General features: G+C 44.4%; 1 protein-coding gene and 1 long non-coding RNA gene across 3 annotated transcripts in view; one reads left to right on the top strand and one right to left on the bottom strand.

The window, feature by feature from the left end:
• Nucleotides 1-2,369: 2,369 nt before the first annotated feature.
• The window catches only part of GLIS1 (GLIS family zinc finger 1), a 243,432-nt gene continuing 220,917 nt past the window's right edge, over nucleotides 2,370-24,884 (top strand). Inside the window, exons 1-2 of one of the 2 annotated variants that reach the window (XM_033916799.1) lie at nucleotides 2,370-2,628; nucleotides 3,473-3,580. In XM_033916799.1, the coding sequence (XP_033772690.1) occupies nucleotides 2,535-2,628; nucleotides 3,473-3,580 (202 nt within the window). In that variant the 5' untranslated portion in view covers nucleotides 2,370-2,534. The remainder of the gene's footprint in view (nucleotides 2,629-3,472; nucleotides 3,581-24,884) is intronic. The other variant, XM_033916801.1, reaches the window with a different exon arrangement.
• The window catches only part of LOC117346747, a 70,969-nt gene continuing 57,353 nt past the window's right edge, over nucleotides 11,269-24,884 (bottom strand). Inside the window, exon 4 of the long non-coding RNA XR_004536657.1 lies at nucleotides 11,269-11,385. This is a non-coding gene — a long non-coding RNA (uncharacterized LOC117346747). The remainder of the gene's footprint in view (nucleotides 11,386-24,884) is intronic.

Consider the following 24,884-nt stretch of genomic DNA (forward strand, 5'->3'; position numbering starts at 1 on the left):
GCATTCCATGTGTCCACCACTCTCTGGGTGAAGAAGAAGCCTGTGGAAATCAAAGCCTTGAAAGCGGAATGCATGCAAGGGTGTTCAGTGCAGGGCATAGATGGGATCTCCTTCCGTTCCCCTTGTTTTTCACACTTGGTGGTTATCATCATCATCATCTTTTTTTTATTTTTTTAGTGAGGTGGAGGTGGCAGATTGGTCCAGATGTGTTAGGCGACGAAGGTGGGCCGGGTTTTTCCGCCCGAGACAGTGTGCTCGTAGGGTTGCCTATTGCAACTTAATGGCAGAGCATGCAGCTTTGAAAACTTGGGGGGGGGGGGAAGGGGGGAATCGGCATGAACCATCCTTGAGAAAACGTCGACGCGAGAGACGTTAAACCGAGGATCCCGCGGGTCTAAAGCGCACGCTCTTAAGACGAAAGCGTGGGGTCCGCAGGGATCGTCTTAACCCCTTCCCCCCCTTTCTTAAATCCTGCTAAGCTAACCACTTTCGCTACATTCTTCAGAAACAAATTTCAGAGTTTAATTACCACAATGAAAGAATAAAATTTTTCTCTGGTGTGTTTTAAATGTACTACTTAGTAGCTTCATCACATGTTGAAAAGAGTAAACAAGCGTTTCACATCTACCCTTTCCATCCCACTCAGCATTTTATACACCGTTAACATATCCCCCCTCAGCCATATCTTCTCCAAGCTGAAGAGCCCCAGCCGCTTTGGCCTCTCTCGCTTCATCCCACAGGACTGTAACGCGCGCCCTGAGACCTTGACCCGTCGGGTGGGGGGATGGGGGGAGGGAGCGCACCTTGAGACCTTGACCCGTCAGGTGGGAGGATGGGGGAGAGGGAGCGCACCCTGAGACCTTGATCTGTCGGTTAGGTGGATGGGGGTAGGGAGCGCGTCCTGAGACCTCAACCTGTCAGGTGGGGGGGGGCAGGGAGCGTGCCCTGAGACCTTGACCCGTCAGATGGGGGGAGGGAGCGTGCCCTGAGACCTTGACCCGTCAGGTGGGGGGGAGGGAGCGCGCCCTGAGACCTTGACCCGTAGGGTGGGGGGATGGGGGGGGGGGAGCGTGCCCTGAGACTTTGACCCGTCGGGTGGGGGGGATGGAGGGGAGGGAGCGCGCCCTGAAACCTTGACCCGTCGGGTGGGGGGATGGGGGGAGGGAGCGCGCCTTGAAACCTTGACCCGTCGGGTGGGGGGAAGGGGGGAGGGAGCGCGCCCTGAGACCTTGACCCATCGGGTGGGGGGATGGGGGGGAGGGAGCGTGCCCTGAGACTTTGACCCGTCGGGTAGGGGGGGATGAAGGGGAGGGAGCGCGCCCTGAAACCTTGACCCGTCGGGTGGGGGGAGGGAGCGCGCCCTGAGACCTTGACCCGTAGGGTGGGGGGAGGGAGCGCGCCCTGAGACCTTGACCCGTCAGGTGGGGGGAGGGAGCGCGCCCTGAGACCTTGACCCGTAGGGTGGGGGGATGGGGGGAGGGAGCGCGCCCTGAGACCTTGACCCATCGGGTGGGGGGATGGGGGGGAGGGAGCGTGCCCTGAGACTTTGACCCGTCGGGTAGGGGGGATGGAGGGGAGGGAGCGCGCCCTGAAACCTTGACCCGTCGGGTGGGGGGAGGGAGCGCACCCTGAGACCTTGACCCGTAGGGTGGGGGGAGGGAGCGCGCCCTGAGACCTTGACCTGTCAGGTGGGGGGAGGGAGCGCGCCCTGAGACCTTGACCCGTAGGGTGGGGGGATGGGGGGGAGGGAGCGTGCCCTGAGACTTTGACCCGTCGGGTGGGGGGGATGGAGGGGAGGGAGCGCGCCCTGAAACCTTGACCCGTCGGGTGGGGGGATGGGGGGGAGGGAGCGCGCCCTGAGACCTTGACCCATCGGGTGGGGGGATGGGGGGGAGGGAGCGTGCCCTGAGACTTTGACCCATCGGGTAGGGGGGGATGGAGGGGAGGGAGCGCGCCCTGAAACCTTGACCCGTCGGGTGGGGGGAGGGAGCGCGCCCTGAGACCTTGACCCGTAGGGTGGGGGGAGGGAGCGCGCCCTGAGACCTTGACCCGTCAGGTGGGGGGAGGGAGCGCGCCCTGAAACCTTGACCCGTAGGGTGGGGGGATGGGGGGGAGGGAGCGTGCCCTGAGACTTTGACCCGTCGGGTGGGGGGATGGGGGGAGGGAGCGCGCCCTGCTCTTCCTAGTCCTAGGCGGCATCATCTCCCACGGGATAAGTTCAGGGCTATGAAGAGCTCCGATGCAGTAGCAGAGCCATAAAAAGAAAAAGGAGGGGGGGGGGGGAGATGCGGAGCAGAAACTAAACCACGCCTGATGCTGGGAGTATAAGAAGGGGGAGCCTTTGGCCAGGCCGGGGAGGCTGCGATGCGCGCGAGGCGTTGGCGGGCTTTTTTTTTTCTCTTTTGGGCCGAAGCGCCTTCGTCGACGTGAGCAAACGACAGGTGCTGCCGCCGCCAGGCAATGCTTTCCGCTTCCGACCCCGGCGCGGCTCCTTTGACTTGTAGAGCTAACGGTCCGTAGCGGCGGCGGAGGAGATGTCGGCGCCTTTGCCGGAGCTGAGCCTGCTCGAGAGGCTGCAGGAGGGCCGGTGTCCCCGAGGCGCCAAGGCTTATGGGCACGGCTTGAAGGGTAAGTCGCGGAGTGCAGCTCTCCGCGGAGCTGCTTCCCCGCTGACGCGCTTCCAGTCCCCGAGCATTCGTCGCTATAATTTGGAGGGTCAAAGGATAAGAGAGCAGCGTGGACGAAGGAGCCCGTTCAGCATTAGCACCTGCAACACGGGGGGAGGGGAGGGGAGGGGGGAAGGTCCGTCCGTCCGTCCCTCCCTCCCTCCCTCTAGACCCATATTTAAAGTACTACTGCAAGGCAGATGCATCCTGGCGTTGCCCCCTGAACACCATCTCGCTTCCTTATTAAGTTGGTTTGCGGGTACATTGGAAGCCGATATGATTTCACTTTTACAGCTAACATCTGCTTTCACAGGTTTCCAGATGTGTAGTGGCTCATTAATAGTACTGTTTACTGTTGAAAATAGCACCTTTTTAAGAAGTTATATTTGCAGGCAGCATTATATATTCGATTGAATCTACCTGGGGTCCAGTATTTAGAATTTGCTGCTGATCTTACAAGGGAAACCCATCATCTCTAATAGTGAATTGTGGGCAGATTTGAAAGGTGGCTTATGCAAATCTTAAAAGGACCTATTCTTATTCCTCACGGTATAGCGGTATACAAGAAACAAAATAAAATTAAAATTATTATTTTTTTTTTTAGAATGGTAAAACAGGTATAGTTCAAAAAATTCTCTTCAGCATTTTCATGTGCTCCAAGTCATGCATCACTCTCAGTTAATTGCGTATTTGGACTTGGGCTTTAAGGGACTTGTATATAAGTAAGCACGGATTAATGAGAGAAAGCCAACATGGGTTTAGTCGAGGAAAATCTTGCCTCACTAATCTACTGTATTTCTTTGAAGGGGTGAACGATCATGTGGATAAAGGTGAACCGGTTGAAATGAGAAAGTCCTGCGATAGGAAGTCATGTCCTATGATGGTTGAAAGAGACAACAGAGTCGGTTTAAATGGTCACTGTTCTGAATGGAGAAGAGAAGGGTAAATAGTGGGGTTCCCCAGGGGTCTGTGCTTGGGCTGCTGCTTTTAAACATATGTATCGATGATCTGGAGGTGGGACTAACGAGCGAGATCATTAAATTTGCGGATGACGCAAAGTTATTCAAAGTTGTTAAATCGCAAGAGGACTGCGGAAAAATTGCAAAGAGGACCCTGGGAGACCGGGTGTCAAAAGGGCAGATGACGTTTTAGTGTGAGCAAGTGTAAAGTGATGCGTGTGGGAAAGAGAAACCCGAGCTATAGCTATGTGATGCTGGGTTCCTGACGGGTCAGGTGGGGGGATGGGGGGGAGGGAGCGCACCCTGAGACCTTGACCGGTCGGGTGGGGGGATGGGGGAGGGAGCGCGCCCTGAGACCTTGACCCGTCGGATAACAAAGATGAAAATGTTATAATGCCCTTGTATTGCTCTGTGGTATGGCTGCACCTCGAATACTGTGTGCAGGTCCGGTCACCATATCTGAAAAAAGATATAGCGGAATTAGAAAAGGTACAGAGAAGGGACACGAAAATGATAAAAGGGATGGGATGATTTCTCTTATGAGGAAAGGCTAAAGTGGCTAGGGCTCTTCAGATTGGAGAAGAGACGGCTCAGGGGTTACTTGATAGAGCAGTGTTTTTCAACCGCTGTGTGCCGCGAGATGTTGCCTGGTGTGCCGCAGGGCCGCCATCAGGGCAGTACTACCAGTCCTGCATTCAGGGGCCCGGAGCTGACAGGGGGCCCGAGGCAGGGGCGCCAGTAGCTCGCCAAGGCAAAGTGAGTCGATCACCCAGGACTCACTTTGTCTTGGCGAGCTAATCTATCGAGCCGATAAGTCTTCTTCTCACCGACGTCAATTCTGCAGTCGGAGAGGAAGTTCGGGCCAGCCAATCGCTGCCTGGCTGGGCGGAACTTCCTCTCCGATTGCAGAATTGACGTCAGGGAGAGCATGCGTCGGCGTCGGCTTTGGGGCCTGTTATCCATTGGTGGGTCCTGTTCCCCGATGGCAGCGGCAGTGGTAGTGGCTTGGGGAACGGCAGGGAGAAAGAAAGAAAGGGGGCAGGCAGGGAAACAGAAGGAAAGAAGAGAAACAGAAAAAAAGAAAGAAAGGTCAGGGAGAGAGGAAGAAAAAGTTGGGGGAGGGAATGAGGTGTGGAGGAGAGAAAACATACAGGCTGATAGAAGGGAAGAAAGATTGGATGCACAGTCAGAAGAAGAAAGTGCAACCAGAAATCATCAGACAAGGTAGGAAAAATGATTTTATTTTAAATTTAGCAAAGTAGAGGCAGTATTACCACAGTTTTCAAAGGAATTTGCCCAAATAACTTAATAGTTAACTGGGTAAATTCCCAGAGATGAAAACTTCCCTTCACTTACAATGCACAGTTCTGAATTTATATCTGCTGTCTATATTTTACAATATGGTCACCTTTTACTAAACCGCAATAGTGGTTTTTAGCGCAGGGAGCCTATGAGCGTCAAGAGCAGCGCTGGGCATTCAGCGCAGCTCCCTGCGCTAAAAACTGCTATTGTGGTTTAATAAAAAGGATGGAGGGTATATTTGTCTATTTTTGTATGCTATAAAAACCAAATACAGAGAGAGACTGAGAGCTGTTGACGAAGAGCTACGTGTGTGTCTTTCTTCGATTCCAGCCAGAATATCAGCTTTGTGTTCAGCCAAACAGGCCCAGGTTTCGCACTGAATAAAGTATTTTATAATTTTTCACTATTCTGTTTACTTAATATTTCATAATAAAGTAATTATAAAATACTTTCTGTTTTTAGGGCTCCGACGGGGGGGCATGGGGGAACCCCCCCACTTTACTTAATAGAGATCGCGCCGGCATTGTGGGGGGTTTGGGGGGTTGTAACCCTCCACATTTTACTGTAAACTTAACTTTTTCCCTAAAAACAGGGAAAAAGTGAAGTTTTCAGTAAAATGTAGGGGGTTACAATCCCCCAAACCCCCCACAATGCGGCGCAATCTATATTAAGTAAAGTGGGGGGGGGTTCCCCCCCCCGTCGGAGCCCTAAAAATAGTAATTTTCTGTGGCGCACACCTCCGCGTTGCGCTCAATTGTCTGCACGCGCCTTTGTCCTGGCACGTTTTTGACCTGACGCCTTATATACCGCATCATCTCCACGGATGTGGAGCTCGGCACGGTTTACAAGAAGTTAAAATATAGGAAGAGAAGGAAAAAAAAGGTTTACATGAACTTATATATAGAAGAGAAGAGTACGGGGGGATAGAATTACATTTTAGGGAAAAGCCAGGTTTTCAGTTGCTTGCGGAATAATTGGAGGGAGCCCAGGTTCCGCAGCGGGGTAGTAAGGTCGTTCCAAAGACCTGTGATTCTGAAGAGAAGGGATTTTTCCCAGTTTGCCTGCATAGCAAATACCGTATAGAGAGGGGAAGGATAGTTTATACCTTTGGGCGGGTCTGGTAGAGTCAGGACTCGAGGAGTTATAAGATAGTGGGATTAAGAGAGGAAGGATGCCGTGACTGATCTTAAAAGCCAGGCAGGAGCATTTGAAATGGATTCTGGAAATCACTGGGATTAAAGGATAATTTCCTAAAAGAGAAGTCCATAGGCCATTATTGAGATGGCCTGGGGGGAAATCCATTGCTTATTCCTAGGATAAGCAGCATAAAGTCTGTTTTATTGCTTGCTAGGTACTTGGGACCTGGGTCGGCCACTGTTGGACACAGGATACTGGGCTTGATGGTCTCGGAAAATCTGCTACTTGCATTTCCAGAGCCCCTGAATGGTGCCGCTTTGTTTATGTACATGTTAAAAATTTTTTTTTGTAAAATGGCCATTTCCATTCTTTGAGCTCGAAAATACATGTTTAGCTCATATCTTTTTCAGCAGTAGCTCAGGTTGCTGTGGTCTTATGTGCATTTTACAAGAAGCTTTATGTTCAGTGAGTCTTTTGTAAAATTTGTTTCAAAAATTTTGAATTTCCCTGCTTAGATCCCCCTTTGCTGCTCTTCATATCCTAAACAGAATTGGACTGTTAGGGCCAGAGTCTGTAAATGGCGCCGATAGGCAGTGGAAGACACCCTCCCGCTGCCTAACTTGTTTGACTCAGTGCGATAATTGATAACGCTGCTAAAAACCAATTAAAATATCATTTAAAAAGTAGGCATCCTAAGAGTATCTACGTCAAGCCACCTAACAACGCCTAAGGTCAAAGTAGATGCGTTAGACTAGGGGCAGAGCTGACTTTAATTTAATTTTAATAATAATTTAATTTTTTTATATACCGCCATACCCGGCGAGTTCTAGGCGGTTTACATCAATTAGAATAGGATCTACGTTTTCAAGCAGATTTACAAACAAATAAACAATTAAGTAACAAGTAAAAACCGAAATTGACAGAGGATGGAGGGAGGTTGTTGAAGATAGGGAAGAGAGAAGCTATAAAGGGGGTTGAGAGCTGGGGGGGAGGAAGGGGGGCAGGTGAAATGTGAGCGGGTGGGGCCGCTAGGGGTCTTGTTTGCTGAATAGGTAAGTTTTGAGATATTTTCTGAAGTCGAAGTAGGAGGGGGCCTCGAGTATCATTTGGGCCAGCCATGTGTTGAGCTTGGCTGCTTGGTAGGCGAAGGTTTTGTCTATGAATCTTTTATAGTGACAGAGTTTTAGCGAGGGGAAGGCGAACAATTGAGTTCTACGGGATTTCTTGTTTATGTGATAGAGGTTAAAGTGGGGGTTGGTGTAGAACCATTAACCGATTTGTAGCAGAAGCATGCGAATTTAAAAAGGACTCTTGAATCGAATGGCAGCCAGTGTAGTTGGTGGTAGAAGGGGGTGACATGTTCCCATTTCTTTAGGCCGAAGATGAGACGCACGGCGGTGTTTTGGATTATTTTTAATCTCCTGGTGGTTTTCTTCGTGGCGTTTAGGTAAATGATGTTGCAGTAGTCAAGAATGCTGAGGATGGAAGATTGAACCAGTAGGCGGAAAGCGGTGTCGTCGAAGTATTTTTTTTATTGTGCGTAGTTTCCTTAGTACGGAGAAGCTTTTCTTGGTTTTCTAAGGATAAATTTTTGTCCAGAGTGACTCCCAGAATTTTTAGGGTGGGTTCTTTAGGCACCATTAGGCATGATTCTCAAAAGAACTTGGGCGTCTGCAATTTAGGCGTCGGGATTCTTGCTGTTGTCCGGGTCTCGCCACATCTGGGTGGGTACAATCGACCTTTCAGTCATCATGCTGAAGAAATCCACAGCATGATGGCTGAAACATCGGTTCTACCTACCCAGACATGGCAAGACCTGGAGAACAGCAACAATCGTGCCTTCTTATGGTTGGCACCGGCCTTTCTGGACTACACAAAACCGATTTCTTTTTTAGATCCGCAATTCATTAAGTCGCTAGGAGTCGAATACGAGTCGATGGCACCTAACAACAACAAAAGTTGCATGCCAGATTTGTTATAGGATACAAGCATAAAGTCTGCAGATATGGATCCAAGCTTAGATGTGACCACTTATTCTATGTCTGTGGTGTGGAGGAATAGCTTATTGGTTAGTGCAGTGACCGGAGAATAGTTGAAATGGACCTGTGCCTAAGAAGGGTTGGGGGGTGGGTGGGTACAGTGGCGCCAGGGCAATGCATGCAAAATATCTATGCCATTGAGAAAAGAAAAAAAACCTCAGGCAGACCTGGGGAGAGGCCTTGGACGTCTGAACCAATCGGGGCTTTTGGCTTCTCCCCATGCATCACATGATGCACCGGGGAGGGGAAATCCCATCATTTAGACAGGTGGGTCCAAAGCAGGAGCCAGAGAGCAGGCTTCCTGCTTCCAACATTTAAAAAAGGTATGGGGGAGGTTTGGGGTGGGGGTGTCCGGTGGCAGGAGGGATTGGGCATCCCTCCTGCCATTTTTGGGGGGTGTTTGTGGGGGGGAAGCAGTGGCTCCAGGGTGCCTGGCACAGGGGAGGAGCATGGCATGGGGGTGTTCTGCATGACAGGAGGGATTGGGCATCCCTCCTGCCATTTTGGGAGGGTTCAGGGGGTGCCTGGCACGGGGGGGGGGGCTTTTTAAAATTTATAATGGGATAGATTGTGCTTCTTAAATAGGATGTGGTAAGTCCTCCCACCTTAATATTTTCAAGTAATACGCTGGGTAGAGAGGAGAAACTACAACTCTTGCACTGCTTTGGAATGGAAGTGCAAATACAGGACTGGCTCAAAAATCTCCCTCCTGGAGCAGAGTGACTGACAGGCCTGAAGAAAAGATGTACAACTTAAAATATATATGCAGAGGAATTTTCCTATCCTGTTTAGGGCTGGCAGTTCATCCTATGATGTCATCAGACCTGCAAGATGTGCAAAAATTGATGCCAAACAATTTAATAAAAAAAAAGGGGGGGAGGGGCATTATGCAAACCATGGAAGCTGAAGGATCTGTAATGAAGAGCTGCCAAGTTACCCATTCCAGGAGGGAGACTTTTTTTTTTTTGGCCAGTCCTAGATTTCTGCCATCCTCATCCTGATGCATTATGGGACCTGATTTCAATGGGTAAAGTCACGGACTGCAAATATTACACTGCTTGGGATGTAACCTTAAAACCAGCACTGGCCAAAAAATCTCCATTCTGCAACGGGCAACTAGACTGTTTTATATAAAGCGAGACCCCCTCGGATTCAATGGTATTAATTTGGAAAAGGATTGCTGGCAACCAGGGTGCCTAGTTCTGGACACTGCTGCTGGTGTTTTGCTTGGAGTCCGATTTTAATAATTATACAGTAGATTTACTGAAACGAAAACAAGAGGACCTTGTGAGACTGGGAGACTGAGCATCAAAATGGCAGATGACGTTTAATGTGAGCAAGTGCAAAGTGATGAATGGGGCAAAGCGGAACCTGAACTATGGCTGCGTGATGCAGGGTTCCGCGTTGGGCGCCACTGCCCAGGGAAAGGATCTAGGTGTCATTGTTGAGGATACGCTGGAGATCTCGGCTCAATGTGTGGCGGCAGCTTAAAAAGCAAATAGAATGCTAGGAATTATCAGGAAAACAAAGATGAACATGTTAATGCCTTTGTGTGGCTGCATGGTGCAGTTGCACCTTGAATACCGTGTGCAGTTTTTGTTGGCGCATTTCAAGAAAGATATAGCAGAATTAGAAAAGGTACAGAGAAAGATAACAAAAATGATAAAAGGAATGAGATGGTTTCCCTATGAGGAAAGGCTAAAGCGGCTGGGGCTCTTCAGCTTGGAGAAGAGATGGCTGAGGGGGGGATATGTTAACAGTGTATAAAATGCTGAGTGGGGTGGAAAGGGTAGATGTGAAACGCTTGTTCACTCTTTCCAAAAATACTAGGACTAAGGGACATGTGATGAAGCTACTAAGTAGTAGATTTAAAACACACCAGGGAAAATTTTTTTCATTCAATGGGGTAATTAAACTCTGAAATTCGTTTCCGAAGAATGTAGCGAAAGTGGTTAGCTTAGCAGGATTTAAGAAAGGTTTGGATAATTTCCTAAAAGAGAAGTGCATAGTCCATTATTGAGATGGCCTGGGGGAAATCCACTGCCTATTCCTAGGATAAGCAGCATAAATTCTGTTTTGCTACTTGGGATCTTGCTAGGTACTTGTGACCTGGGTTGACCACGGTTGGAAGCGGGATATTGGGCTTGATGGACCTTTTGGTCTGTCCTAGTTTGGTAACTGTGGTTGCACAAAACCTGTACCCTGCAACTGCAAAGCTCTGATCTGAACAAACACTGATGCAAATACCTATCACTGTGAAAGCCTGTGAGATAGTGTAGAGCAGAGTGTCTCAAACTTTTTTTTAGCTCTGGCACACTACGTGGAGCAAATGTTTTTCATGGCATTATTATCATTGAAATTATATAATTGCAAAACCAACAAAAAATTAAATTTGAAAGTTATTTATTTAAAGTTCTTTAAGCTATGTATGAGTAATTGTAACAACAGTGAAACTAAACCGTGAAAGCAAGTTTTAGCGTCAGCCGGCACGCTGAATTCTCTGTACTGCTTCCAATGCTCATAGGAACTTTATATGAGCGTTGGGGCAGCATGGAACATTCAGCGTAGCCAGCCGACGCTAAAAAACACTTTTGCGGTTTGGAAAAAAAAAAAAAAAAGGAGGGGAGTAAAGTAGACAGATTAGAATTCTGTTCTATGTGATGGATTTGTTTTTGAGTGCAAATTCACTCAAAACGCAAACACACATTTCATCCTCCACCATCTGCAGTCATTCTCTTTTTTTTTTTTTTTTTTTTTAATTTAATTTTTGTCAGAGCTGAAAAATCCAAGTTCGCAGAGATAAGAAGATCCAAACGGTAACAAAGCCTTCACTGATTTGTTGCTCAAGTTAAGATAACTACTGCATAAAAATTTTTAATTTTATTTATTTTTAAAATTTCTATACCGTTTTTTTTTTTTTTCCCCAAAACGGTTTACAAAAAAATTACATACATAAAATATTATAAAATCAGAACAAGATAAGACCAAAAAACAGACAGATTCAATCTTTACATAAGGTCAGTTACTCAAGGAAATGCATCTACAAATGGCTGTGTTTTTAACATTTTCCTGAATGACTTCCTGTCTCTACATTTTTGAATTTGGCCAACAAGGCTATTCCACAACTTATCTCCTGCACATGTGAAAGTGATGGCATTCACTTCCACATATTTAGGATTAGCCTTCGTTTTCAGCAATGCGGAACTTTCGGAGCGCAATGATCTTAATGGTTGATACTCGGACATCAAACTCTTAAAGCAGTGTTCTTCAACCTTTTTACACCTATGGACCGGCGGAAATAAAATAATTATTTTGTGGACCAGCAAACTATTAAGACTGAAATAAAAAACCCTGTCCCTGCGAGCTTGGTCCACGCAAACCATCTGATCCCATCCACACAGGCCTCAAATAGTTATGATTTTATATTGAACGTATTTTATTAAAGTATAAAAAGAAACAATATTCTGTATAATTGTCATTTTATAAATACAAATAATACAGAGCAAAGATCAACAAAACCCCTGTCTCCCCTTCCCTTCACATATATCCCCTCTACTATCAAGAAAACTGAATACGCCAAATTATTACAGAATGCTATACAGAAATATCATGCTAACAGTATACCGCAGTCACACATGACAGCAATAGTGTTGGGGGAGTGCCCCCTGGTCACAGAGAACCCTAAGCCAGCTGGAAGCTAAAGAAGCACTGCCTGGGTTTTGCAGTCCCCAGTTATATTTAACACCAGCTCTAGCAGGATATGTATTTCAAATCTGATATATTATCCACTTAAAATTTTATTGATTTTATTAACAAAATAAAACAGTCAAATTATAGAAGTAAAAAGTACAAAGAAAAAGAGGACAGCAACCTAACAAAATAGGTACAACCAATATTCTACTTCTGAAAAAAACATGATTAATCAACCAAAACTATAAAGAGGAACAGGGGAAGAGCAGCTCTCAGTACTTGCCTGCAGTAGCGTCAGCACAGCGATTCACTTCGGCAGCCTTGGGGCTTTTGATGGGTCGCGCTTGCCTCTGAGGAAAGAGGAGGTTGCATCATCAGAGGCAGCCCGCGACTCATCAAAAGCCCCAAGGCTGCTGAAGTGAAGCGCTGTGCTGATGCTACAGGCAAATATTGAGAGAAGGGGAGGAAGCCCTGATCTCACTGGCCTTGAACGAACCGGCAGGAAATTTTTACACATCGATCTTGCCGGCCATGCACGGATCGGCAGGAAATTTTTGCAAACTGGCGGTTGAAGAACTGTCTTAAAGAATTCAGGGATTGTACCATATAAAAATATAAAACTAAAATTAGCTTGCCATTAGTTTTCAAGGACCTATCACATCAAAGAATGATGCTTGTCTGGGAGGTTGTATCCTTACGCACACAGATGCTTGTAACATTGACAGACTCTTGCATACACAATGTACATGTCATCTATTCTAGCGTATACTTAAGGGAATTTTTAAAAATAAAGTAATACCATAAACAATGTTGACTAGCAATCTGGTGGCGTTATTCCCATAAGAAGTTCAGTTCTGATATAAAATGAATTGACTTTCTCATATTGAGAGAACAATACATCTATTGATTGAGAGAGCAGGTTTTCAATTTTATTGGAAAATCATTTCAGGTTTATACTCGTGATTTACTATGTTAGGTTTAAGATTTTGTAGGATGATTTAGAAATGTATAATTTAAAAAAAATAATTAATAATACACATATGTAAATATAGCTTCTTTTTAAAGTATTGTCTATAGAGAGAAATGAGAGAGATGATAACATCTGCCCCTGGTTGCTGTTTGAAAAATTAATCATGCAAAATAAATAAATAGTTTAACTTTTTCACAGCTAAAAATGATCATGAATTTAACAATTTAGGGATTAAGCATCACATCAATCTGTTTTTGGAATTAATTGTATAACATTTAGGCCCCCTTTTATGAAGCTTCGTTAGGCTTTTTTTTATCATGGTATTAGCTCCGATGCTCATAAGAATTCTATGAATGTTGGAACTTTTAGTGCCATGGTCAGTGATTTAAAAAAAAAAAAAAAAAAAAAAAAAGTTTTAACGCGGCTTCATAAAAGTGGTGGTTAACTTGTTATTTTAAAACTTTAAGTTGCATCATAAACAAACAAACACATTTCACACAATTGAAATTGAAAAATATATCCCATCTTTTACAAATGCATAGCATCGGTTTTAGCGTCGGAGCAGTTGCTGCCAGCGCTAAAACCCGCGCTATGTGTTCGTAAAAGAGGGGGATAATTCCAAACAATGGCTTGACCTCTATTTAGACAGCAAAGCAACTGAATATAAGAGAAAGTGAATGGCAAGGGAAGCGTTTTATAGCATAGTAAAACTGTATTTGACATGCAGAGCAAAGGAGATATTCCGAGAGGTTGCAATAATCCTGACTGTGGAATAAATCAAAGGCAGACAAAGGAAGCAAGGGATCAGACAGATTGTAAACATTATGATGGCCAGGAGGATTCGTTTGCGTTTTGTTTACTGATTATCAAACCCATACTTTTCCTAGGTCCTGGAAAATGCAAGGGGAGTGTTGCATTGTACATTTTCAGTTGCTGTTTCAAGCTCTGCCCGCCTTCCTACCAGTGCCGATCTGGAAGTTTAATGCTTGCTGTGTGGCCATGTAACAGTAGATGGTGTAGTGCAGGGATCTCAAAGTCCCTCCTTGAGGGCCGCAATCCAGTCGGGTTTTCAGGATTTCCCCAATGAATAGGCATTGAAAGCAGTGCAGGCACATAGATCTCATGCATAGTCATTGGGGGAAATCCTGAAAACCCGCCTGGATTGCGGCCCTCAAGGAGGTACTTTGAGACCCCTGGTGTAGTGGCATAGTGGTTAGAGCTACAGCCTCGGTTCTCTGAGGTAGTGGGTTCAAACTCCATGCTGCTCCTTGTGACCCTAGGCAAGTCACTTAAGCCTCCACTGCCTCAGATACGTTGGATAGACTGTGAGCCCACTGGGACAGACGGGGGAAAATGCTTGAAGTACCTGTATGTAAACTGCTTTGAGTGTGGTTGTAAAACTACAAAAAGGCGGTATACAAGTTTCAATCACTTCCCCTGATGTCATAATGCCCCATTCCACCAATGCTTAAGTGCCAGCCTCATTAATGATGTCACAATGACTTCATTGTTTTATACTTGGCTCACTTCTGGTATTGTATTGGAGGAGAGTGTGGCGCGGTGGTTAGAGCTATAGCCTCAACACTCTGAGGTGGTGGGTTCAAACCCAACGCTGCTCCTTGTGACCCTGGGCAAGTCGCTTAATACTCCACTGCCTGCTGGGACAGACAGGGGAAAATGCTTGAGTACCTGAATAAATGCATGTAAACTGTTCTGAGCTCCCCTGGGAGAACACTGTAGAAATAGAAAATTGAATAGTGTGAAAAGTTTCAGCCTCTGATCACCAGAGCTGGTATTGTGACATCACAATGCCTCATTCCACCAATGCCTAAGAGCCAACCTCATCAATGATGTCACAATGGCTTGATTGTCTTGTACTTGGTTTGCTTTCTAGAGTGGTGCAGTGATTAAAGCTACAGCCTTAGCGCCCTGAGGTTGTGGGTTCAAACCCAACGCTGCTCCTTGTCGCTTAATACTCCACTGCCTGCTGGGACAGACAGGGGAAAACTGCTTGAGTACCTGAATAAATTCATGTAAACTGTTCTGAGCTCCCCTGGGAGAACACTATAGAAATAGAAAATTGAATAGTGTGAAAAGTTCCAGCCTCTGATCATCAGAGCTGGTATTGTGACATCACAATGCCTCATTCCACCAATGCCTAAGAGCCAACCTCATCAGTGATGTCACAATGGCTTGATTGTCTTGTACTTGGCTCACTTCTACTGCATTTTGATTTCTAATAATAATAATAATAATAACTTTATTTTTTCTATACTGCCACAATCTTGTGACTTCTGGGTGGTTCACAATGAAGAAAAGCTGTACAGTCAGCGAATTACAGTGTATAACTAGATAAGAGGTCACTGAACGGTCAGTGATTACAAGGTGCAAGTTGGTTAGAAGAAAAATATACATTGGATTACATTATATTACATTGAAAATGCTCGGACCCCAGGGAGTAGCTGGGTACAATTGTGAAGAGGACATTGTAGCAGACGGAGAATATAGGGTACCTCTAATGAGGAAGAAAGAATTCGGGGTGAGGTGTGGTAGCTTTGGTCGTGGGGAGAGAGTCTGGCTAGGACATGAATTTCTTAAACAAAGTGGTCTTTAATTCTTTCCGGAAGACGCTGTAGGTCAACCTAGCGACATCAATGAAGTAGCCTAGACAAGTTTGCTGTCTACCAGCTTGAAACTTGAAGGTTCAATATCTGCAGCCTGCGATTTTCGGGTATGCAAATAGGTTGCGGTTTCTGGTAGATCTAAACTGGCACAGCTTCAGCACTCTGAGGTTGTGGGTTCCAAACCCATTGCATTAGATAGATTTTGAGCCCACCAAGACAGACCCGAATAAATTCATGTAAACCGTTTTGAGCTCACCTGGCAGAACACTATAGAAAATTAAATTAATTAATTAACAACGACTCTTCTTCAGTCCCTGCACAGAGATCAAAATGATGTAAATTTAAATTGATTTGGCACAAGAGTAATTGTGAGCATTTCAAACATTTTTTGAAGGTTTAGGACAATACCTGAAGTTTCCTCTTCAGCGACTGCCCAGGTCAGAGGGCACACAATGTAGTTATTTTCTCATTTAAGGGCTAATATGTTCAAGGCAGATGTATAGCACGGATGTTGTTTATTAATTTGTACTTTTCCACAAGAAACTAATGGAACGTGGCAGTTGATATGTATGAGGCAGGTGTTTCTAATTAAACCTCTCTGGATATTTAAACCTGATAAAAGGGGTAGATTAAAAGAAATGGAGGCAACATTGATCAAAAAGTTTCTGTAGGAACCAAACAAATATTAGCTTCATGGCTGCATGAAAATTGATGATAAACTTCACATCTGTGCTTTGTACCTGAAGGTGATTAGAAATGCTAACTCAGCCTTCAAGCTGCCACACTAAAAAAAAAAATTAAATTAAAATTTTTTTATATATATTTATAATTTTATATCTATCTATATATATAAATTTTATAAATATTATATAAATAATTATACATATATAATATATAATAAATATATAATATATAAAATATATGTTAAATAATATAATATACAATACATTTTAATATATATATATATATATATTTTTTTTTTTATATATATGTATAAATAATTATTTATACATATATATATATATAATTTATTAAAATTTTTTGTATCTATGTATGCCAGGGGTAGGGAACTCCAGTCCTCGAGGGCCGTAATCCAGTTGGGTTTTCAGGATTTCCCCAATGAATATGCATGAGATCTATTTGCATGCACTGCTTTCAATGCATATTCATTGGGGAAATCCTGAAAACCCGACTGGATTACGGCCCTTGAGGACCGGAGTTCCCTACCCCTGATCTATGCCATTAATTCTGTTACAAAGCAGTATGCTACAACCTGCTCTGTTCTCTGCTTCATTCCTGAGGCCTTATTGGTGTTGAAAGCTGGAGGAAGCTTCTTCTGATTATCCATGTTGGCCATGACTGGATCCCACTGGGGATGGAGAGAATTGGACATAGCCCTGATGTGTACAGTGAGACCATGGTAATGATATGTAGAAAGTGGACTTGATCAAAGAGAGAAAATAAAACAATCTAGCTTATTTGGGAGCAGAAGAAGAATGACATCAGCAATTTTTCTTTGAAGAGTCAATTATCCTTATTTCTGGTTAAGTCAAGTCGATGAAGCCGTCTGAGCAATGTGCGGTGGTGGCGAAAAGGGCGAACAGAATGCTAGGAATGATTAAGAAGGGGATCACGAACAGTTCAGAGGAGGTTATCATGCCAGCCATGGTGCGCCCTTATCTGGAGTACTGCGTCCAGCACTGGTCGCTACACATGAAGAAGGACATGGTACTACTCAAAAGGGTCCAGAGAAAAGCGACTAAAATGGTTAAGGGGCTGGAGAAGTTGCCGTACAGTGAGAGATTGGAGAAACTGGGCCTCTTCTCCCTAGAAAAGAGGAGACTGAGAGGGGACATGATCGAAACATTCAAAATACTGAAGGGAATATACTTTTAGCAGATAGACAGATTGTTCACCCTCTCCAAGGTAGGGAGAACGAGAGGGCACTCTCTAAAGTTGAAAGGGGATAGATTCCTTACGAACGTAAGAAAGTTCTTCTTCACCCAGAGAGTGGTAGAGAACTGGAACACTCTTCTGGAGGCTGTTATAGGGGAAAACATCCTCCAGGGATTCAAGACAAAGTTGGAGAAGTTCCTGCTAAACTGGAACGTAAGCAGGTGAGGCTGGACTCATTTAGAGCACTGGTCTTTGACCTTGGGGCCGCCGCGTGAGCGGACTGCTGGGCACGATGGACCACTGGTCTGACCCAGCAGCGGCAATTCTTATGTTCACCGTTTGAGGAAGGGATTATTACATTTCCATTGGAAAACTTTTGGGAAAGGTTTTGCATCAGCTCACAGACAGGTGTAGATCTTCAAACATGCTTATTTTTGGCCAGGGTTTGACTTGAGGGATTAAGGGAGAATTTATTATTACGGTTAATATTGAAAATGATTTAGCTGAGCAGAAATGGCAACGGACTGGTTAAATCACTTGTTCCTAGCTATCTGCTAATTTTCAGCAGCACTTAACCGATTACTTGCCACTGAAAATTAGTGGATAGCGCCTAAATGAAAACTTGCTCGTATTTCGGTAAATAGTGTTATCCACATACGAGTTGTGTTTGAATACCATCTTGCCAGTCAGGATTTCAGGATATCCACAATGAATATGCATGAAAGTGATTTGCATATAATGGACGGAGTGTATGCAAATCTGTTCACGCATGCTCTTTGAGGATATCCTGCAAACCTGACTGGCAAGATGGTACTCCAGGTCTGACTTGGGAAACACAGTATTAGTACAAATATGTAGGAGAGTGTGGCGTTCTGGTTAGCGCTACAGTCTCGGCATCCTAAAGTTGTAAGTTCAAACCCCGCACTACTCCCTGTGACTCTGAGCAAGTCACTTAATCCTCCACTGCCCCAGGTACTTTAGATAAATTGTGAGCCCACTGGGATAGCTTGGGAAATGTTTGAAGTACCTGTATGTAAACCGCTTTGAGTGTGGTTGTATAACTACAAAAAGGCAGTATACAAATCCCAATCCCTTTCCCTGATGTCATAATGTCTCATTCCACCAATGCCTAAGAGCCAGCCTCATCAGTGATGTCACAAAGGCTTCAATGTTCTATACTTGGCTCACTTCTGATATTGTATTGGAGGAGAGTGTGGTGCAGTGGTTAGATCTAGAGCCTCAGCACCCAGAGGTTGTGGGTTCAAACTCCATGCTGCTCCCTGTGACCAAGTCACTTAATCCTCCACTGTCCCAGGCACATTAGACAAATTGTGAGCCCACTGGGACAGATAGGGAGAATGCTTGAAATACCTATATGTAAAACTACAAAAAGGCAGAATACAAACAAGTCCCAATATTTTTCCCTTCTTTTTTCTATGGGGGGGTATGCTTGGAGATTTGAAACTTCTATTCTGCACGAATTTTTATTTCCCTTCCTAAACGCATCCCCAGGATCACCCCTTTTAACTGTAGGAAAAGTATGTGGTTAACCCTAGTGTCGTTTATTTTCTTTGTTTATGATCTGGTATCGCAGATCTGGCAGAAAGAGGTAAATCATCTCTCCTATATTGTTTATTTCTATTGAGACTAATCTGGCAGTGGGCTGCTTTCCAGCTCAGTGTATTGAATGGTCTCGAAGAATGGATACCGTCAAGCTTGTTGCAAATAAAATCCTGGAAAGACTACTGTGCGACGAGCTGGGGAAGAACTAGTGTGCTTTCTTTTGGAAATATTTACATTGGGAGGACTTAACCTTCAATTGCTATTTAAGATGAGAAATCTGGGAGTGATTACGGTATTGATTCTATACTTTTTTTTGCAAGATCTTATATAGTCAACAGGGCTTTTGGAGCTTGTTATGTGATCAGGCAGATTCATGCCTTTTTAAGAGTTTGTCCTAAAACATGTGAAACCGCCTTTCTCTTTGACTATCATCTCCTCTACGCCCTCATCACCTCATGCTTAGACTACTCTCAGGCCTTCCACTTAGCCATCTCGCTCCCCTCCAATTCGTCCAGAATTCGGCTGCATGACTCATATTCAGGGAGAACCACTTTACTCGCGTTACCCCTCTCCTAAAGTCACTTCATTGGCTTCCTATCCATTTCTGAAAACAATTCAAGCTCCTTTTACAGACCTACAAATGCACTCACTCAGCTGCCCTTTACTACTTCTCTTCACTTATCTCCCCCTGTGACCCTCCCCCCCCCTTGAGCTCTGCTCAGCTGGTAAGTCCCTCTTATCTGTGCCCTTCTCTTCAACTGCCATCCCTTCTGCCTTGCTGCACTGTATGCTTGGAACAAGCTACCCGAATCCCTAGGGTAAGGCTCTATCTCTGGCAGTGTTCAAGGCCCAATTAAAAGCCCACCTCTTTGAGAGTGCTTTCAACTTCTAACTCCCTCTCACCTTGGGTTCTACATTCCCAATCCTATATGTCTTGTAGTTTCAAGTTTCAAGTTTATTTTTAACTTGTTGACTCGCTTAATTTAAATTGCTAAGCGATTTACAGATAAAAAATAGGTACAACAGAGTAATTATAAACGTATACATAAATTTAATACATTATCATAAAGTCAGACAAACTAACTAACAGACACATGGGGAAAGAAAGGGTAGAACTACAATCGTATATATTAAAGAGAACATAAATGAAAAATGCACCAGGTAGGGGAAATCACAGGGGAATAAAAAGATAAAAAATGTAAAAATTTTTATAAAAATCCTTAATAAAATTTACACATCAAACGCATCTTTAAAAAGAAAACTCTTTAAGCTACTTTTAAACTGTTTCAGATTGCTTTCTATTCTAAGATACTGGGGTAAACTGTTCCATAATTGTGGGGCTATAACGGAAAAAATGTCAGTGCGACGAGTTCCAATAACTTTTAATGATGGAACTGTTAGAAGTTTTTGATCAGTGGATCTTAATGAGCGTGAAGTGCTATATGGAATGAGTAATCTATTAATGAATTGAGGTTCATTTGTAAGTAATGTCTGTCTGTCCAAGTTGGATTGTAAGCTCTTCTGAGCAGGGACCATCTATAAATGTTAAAATGTACAGCTCTGCATACGCCTTTCAGTGCTATACTGTATAATTGATAAGTAGTAGTGCTTCTTGGGGCTGCCCACGAAATTACTTAACTGCCTGCAATTATTATAAAACATGGCAGCTAAGATCACTCTTAAAGATAAGACCTAGTAAAGAGCTACGGGGCAGTTCTATAAAATGGCATCTAAATATGAGAACTCGCCAGCTTCTTTATGTCTTGAGAAAGAGAGACAATTCACCCAATGCCCTAGATTTTTAGCAGCATCACTGATGCAGGTGCACCGTTGAAACGCGGCCCATGTCGGGTTTCTCATTAAAGTTGGATGCCAACCCACTCTTGGAATCCCACTCTGTGCCTTTTTTTGCTTGGCTTAAATTCAGAAGGATGGCGGTGCGTATGTTGTTCCACCCTCTGAATGTAGTTGGATTAGTTATATCCTTGGCATAGAATCATTATTTCCTGAGTTAATGCCAATGAAGTGAAATTTTGAAAACCCAAATCATAACTATTGTTTTTAGTTGTCTTAGTTGTGAAATAAGATGCTGAACCGCTGAAGGCAGTACCAGCTCTCCATAAAGGAAGTGAAGTCAGCTCTGAGGTTGTGGATTTTTGTTTTGTTTTTTTGTTAAATCAGCTCCGAGTTCTGTTTCTTCTGCTGGCAGTGGGACATAGCCCACTTGTCTGAACTTTTTATGACATGACTCAAGGAAAGGAACTTAACAGGTAAGTTTAAATTTCACCACTACATCTTTAGGTAGACATTTATATGCACTGATTTGTTGAATTGCAGTTATCTGAATTATTTTATTTAAAAGTTGTATAGTTCATCCACAGTTTGATAAAAAAACATATACCCTCTTAGTCTATAAGCTTGTGTGCCCAATTTAACACGTATCCCTGGATTTTGCATATGGTGAGTAAAGTTGCATGTGCAATATAATTGTTTAACAAGTCAATTGGTGCTGATAATTGGCCACTAGCATTTATGCACACAACTTTCTAAGCATATTTAATAAAGTGGTGCAACTAAATTCTAATGGATCTCAAAAGGGGGTGTAACCATGGGAGGGCATGGGCAAGTCACGGTCATTCCTAAAATTTACACGCACTGATCCATGCAGAATTTAGACACGAGCATTTGCACCAGGTTTTTGTTGAGGTAAATGGTCATACCTAAATTTTAGTCATGGGGCCGGCCTTTACATGTATTCAGTATCTTTAGGCGTGGTTTATAGAATTGAGAGATGTGTATTTTTATTCTATGCTGATTTTCTAGCAGAAAATATAGAATTTAGAGCTAGTTACACTAAAAGTGGTCGTTGAGACCATGTGGTTTGCTGTGGGCTGATTTTTTTTTGGCCAATTTCTAAACGGTGATCGATTTGTTCAAATGGCTTCCCATGTAAATGAGTTTTGTGGAGGGCAGTCGTAATCCCATCTGATCGTTTGCTTAGAAACCAGCTCTCACATATGCGCAGAGCCAGTTTAGGGAAGCTCGGATCTAAGAAGGTGGATAATTGCTGGCACCGTTAAAGAACTGGCTACTAATTGTGTGTCAATGCATTGGTGCCATTTCTGTAATCACGCCAATAGGAAAGATAGGTGCCGGATATGTAGGCCAGGGTTTTCTGGACCTACGTTTCCAATGCCTATCTTCATGTTGAATCATGCTTACGTAGGTGCTTTGGACTGCCTAATGCCATTTCTGGCATTGGCCACGCCTACTTTTGCGTTCAGCAACCTAAAGCGCCTACACGATTCCAGTATCAATTTTCTAGGCGCCGGTATGCGCTTCAAATCTCGGTTAAAAACACCATTTGGATGGTGTTTTTCACGGATTAGAGACACCTACCTGTGCCTAGAAAAATCATTCGAGAATCTAGGCCTAAGTGTATAGCCCTCGATGGAGACTGCCCCAACTTTGTGGACTGGTCTGAGAGCTTTTCAGCGGCCCCTGACTAAGCTAGAGGTGGTCTGGGGGTTGGAGCCTGGGTGAAGCTTGGGCAGAGCCAGCATTTAGCTAGTTAGCTGTGATATTCGATCTGCTAGCCAGCTAAGTAAATGCATGAAGTTAGATTAGAAAAAAGTCTTGTCGTAGCGTTATGTGCTGAGTTAACCAGTCCCCATTCTGAACATTGGTTGGTGCCTGGTTAACTACTGGGTTGGTGCACATATCCCGATGTCCAGGGTTAGGCCAACCTGAGCTGGAAATGGATTTTAGAAGCCGCTTACCGTTGCAGACTGAATATTACCTCCAGACTTTTTAGTGCTGAGTGTGTAAAGTGGCATCACGCACACTTTTTTTTTTTTTAATCTTCTGAAAGAAATCTTCAAGGCTGTGTTTGAAAGACTACATTGGATTCCAAAGTGCGAAGAGGAAATGGTGATCTCAGCTGGCTAGAGGTGTCCACGACCGAAGTCCAGCTAATCATTTAAAACAAAATTGCTGTAGCGGAGTGTTTGCATGCTAAGTTACAGAAGTAAAGCGTACTCAGTAAGGTAATTTGATATATGAGCCTATGAAAAAAAAAAGATTTCAGCTTTAATGAGGGGGAAGATATTTTTCCTATAGAAACTTTCAGATTCCAGCTGAAACCGTTCCAACAGCGGCACATTATTTATGTCTTCTGCTGGCCGATTCTTAGCCTTCTGGGATGGGAAATGAAGAAATTGGAGAGCCCTATATAACACTTTAGTTGCTTGAAGGAAAAATATTATTTTTATTAATCATTAGTTGCTAGCTGTGTTAAGTTAATATACGTGTTCTCGCTGGAATACTTTTTTGCAATGTGCAACGCTGCTTATGGAAACAGAAAACAGTGATGTCATTACGGGGAGATGTCTGAAGCCGACTCTGTTGCTGTCAGGTGTTAAGAGTTTATGGCATCTCTTCCTGCCTTGAGTTGCAAGAAGACTAGTGTGTACTGGAAGACAAGCTCAGATTGTTTTCGCTCTTGCCCTTCTGTGTCCCCCATGCTATCTCCACCCTGCATTCCCTCTCTGTGTCTCTATCCCTACCTTCCCTCCATGCCTTGCATCTCTTCTCTGTGCATCACCTCTCTGTTCTTTTCTACCCACACCTACCACCCTGTGGCTTGCATTGCATGTCTTCCTCTGAATTCCTTGCTCTCACACTGCGGTCCACATTTCTACTTCCCTATCCAGGGCACCCCCCCCCCACTTCCTCCGATCCACCTTTCCCTCTTCCACTTTAAGCCCAGCAGCACATCTCCTTCTCTCTCCATTATCCACAGTTCAGCAGTACCTCTCCCTCTCCTCTCACCTCCCCCTTCCACCCAAGTCCAGAAGCACCTCTCCTTCTCCCTTCTCCACTCCCAGTCCAGCAACACCTCTCTCTCCTCTATTCCCAGTCCAACAGCACCTTTATCTATCTCCCCACAGGTCAAGTAGCACTTTTCCCTTCTCTTCCACCTCCCCCCCTAGATCTAGCAGCACCTCTCTCTATCTCTCTTCCCCCCCCCCCCACAGGTCCAGCAGTACCTCTCCTCTCCCTTTCCTTACCCTCCAGGTCCAGCAACACTTCTCCCTTCCCTCCCATTCTCCTTCAGTTACAGTAGCACCTTTTCCTCTCTCCCCCCCACACCCATGTCCAGCAGCACCTCCTCTCCTCTCCCTTCCCTTCTCTTTCCCTCCAGGTCCAGCAGCACCCCTCACTTCCCTCTCCTTCTCCTCCAAGTCCTATAGCACCTTTTCCTTCCCTTCCCCCAGGCCCAGCAGCACCTCTCCTCTTCCTTCCCTTCCCCTTCAGGAACAGCAACATCTGTCTCTTCCCTCCCTTTCCCCTCCAGGTCCAGCAGCACCTCTCCCTTCTCCTCCAGGTCCAGTAGGACCTTTCCCTTCCCCTTCAGGTCCAGCAGCATTGGTAGATGACTATACCAAAGTGTACGTGTTTAACTATTAGTGAAGTATGTTAAATTTCTGTTATTTTCCATAATAAAATACAGATATTGAAGGTTAATTTAATAAACTACTGCTAGATCTTTTAGCATAAAATGTCTTTTTAATCAATGTATCATTTTTGAGTGTGAAAACAAACATTATAGCTATAGAGATTTGCTCCATTAAGCAAAAATAATAGCAAATTTTAAGAAAAATGGAGCTTTATGTAATCAGTAGCTTTGATCAAGCACAATCAAATTCATGAGAGAAACTTAAATTTGCACAGTTTTTCCAACTTTAGGATTTTCTGGACAACCCTAATGGTCTGTTATTGTATACTTCCACCTTTCCAAACATTGCTAACACTGATAAAACAGGCCTTGTCCCATTGTTGTATCCTTCAGTGGTTCTACTGACAACAAAACTTTGGTTGATGATGCTCGTGTAGCCATTTTCTGCATATACTTTCACGGCTTCAAAGGCCACAGGCCTACTCTCCTTTATAGAATATGCTCTCGCCAGGCATCCTGATCTTCATGTTCTGGGCTGTTAGTAATACTTGGGTCACATGCGATGGAGAAAATGTTCCGC

This window comes from Geotrypetes seraphini, chromosome 12 (assembly GCF_902459505.1).
Source record: "Geotrypetes seraphini chromosome 12, aGeoSer1.1, whole genome shotgun sequence".
NCBI classification, from domain to species: domain Eukaryota; kingdom Metazoa; phylum Chordata; class Amphibia; order Gymnophiona; family Dermophiidae; genus Geotrypetes; species Geotrypetes seraphini.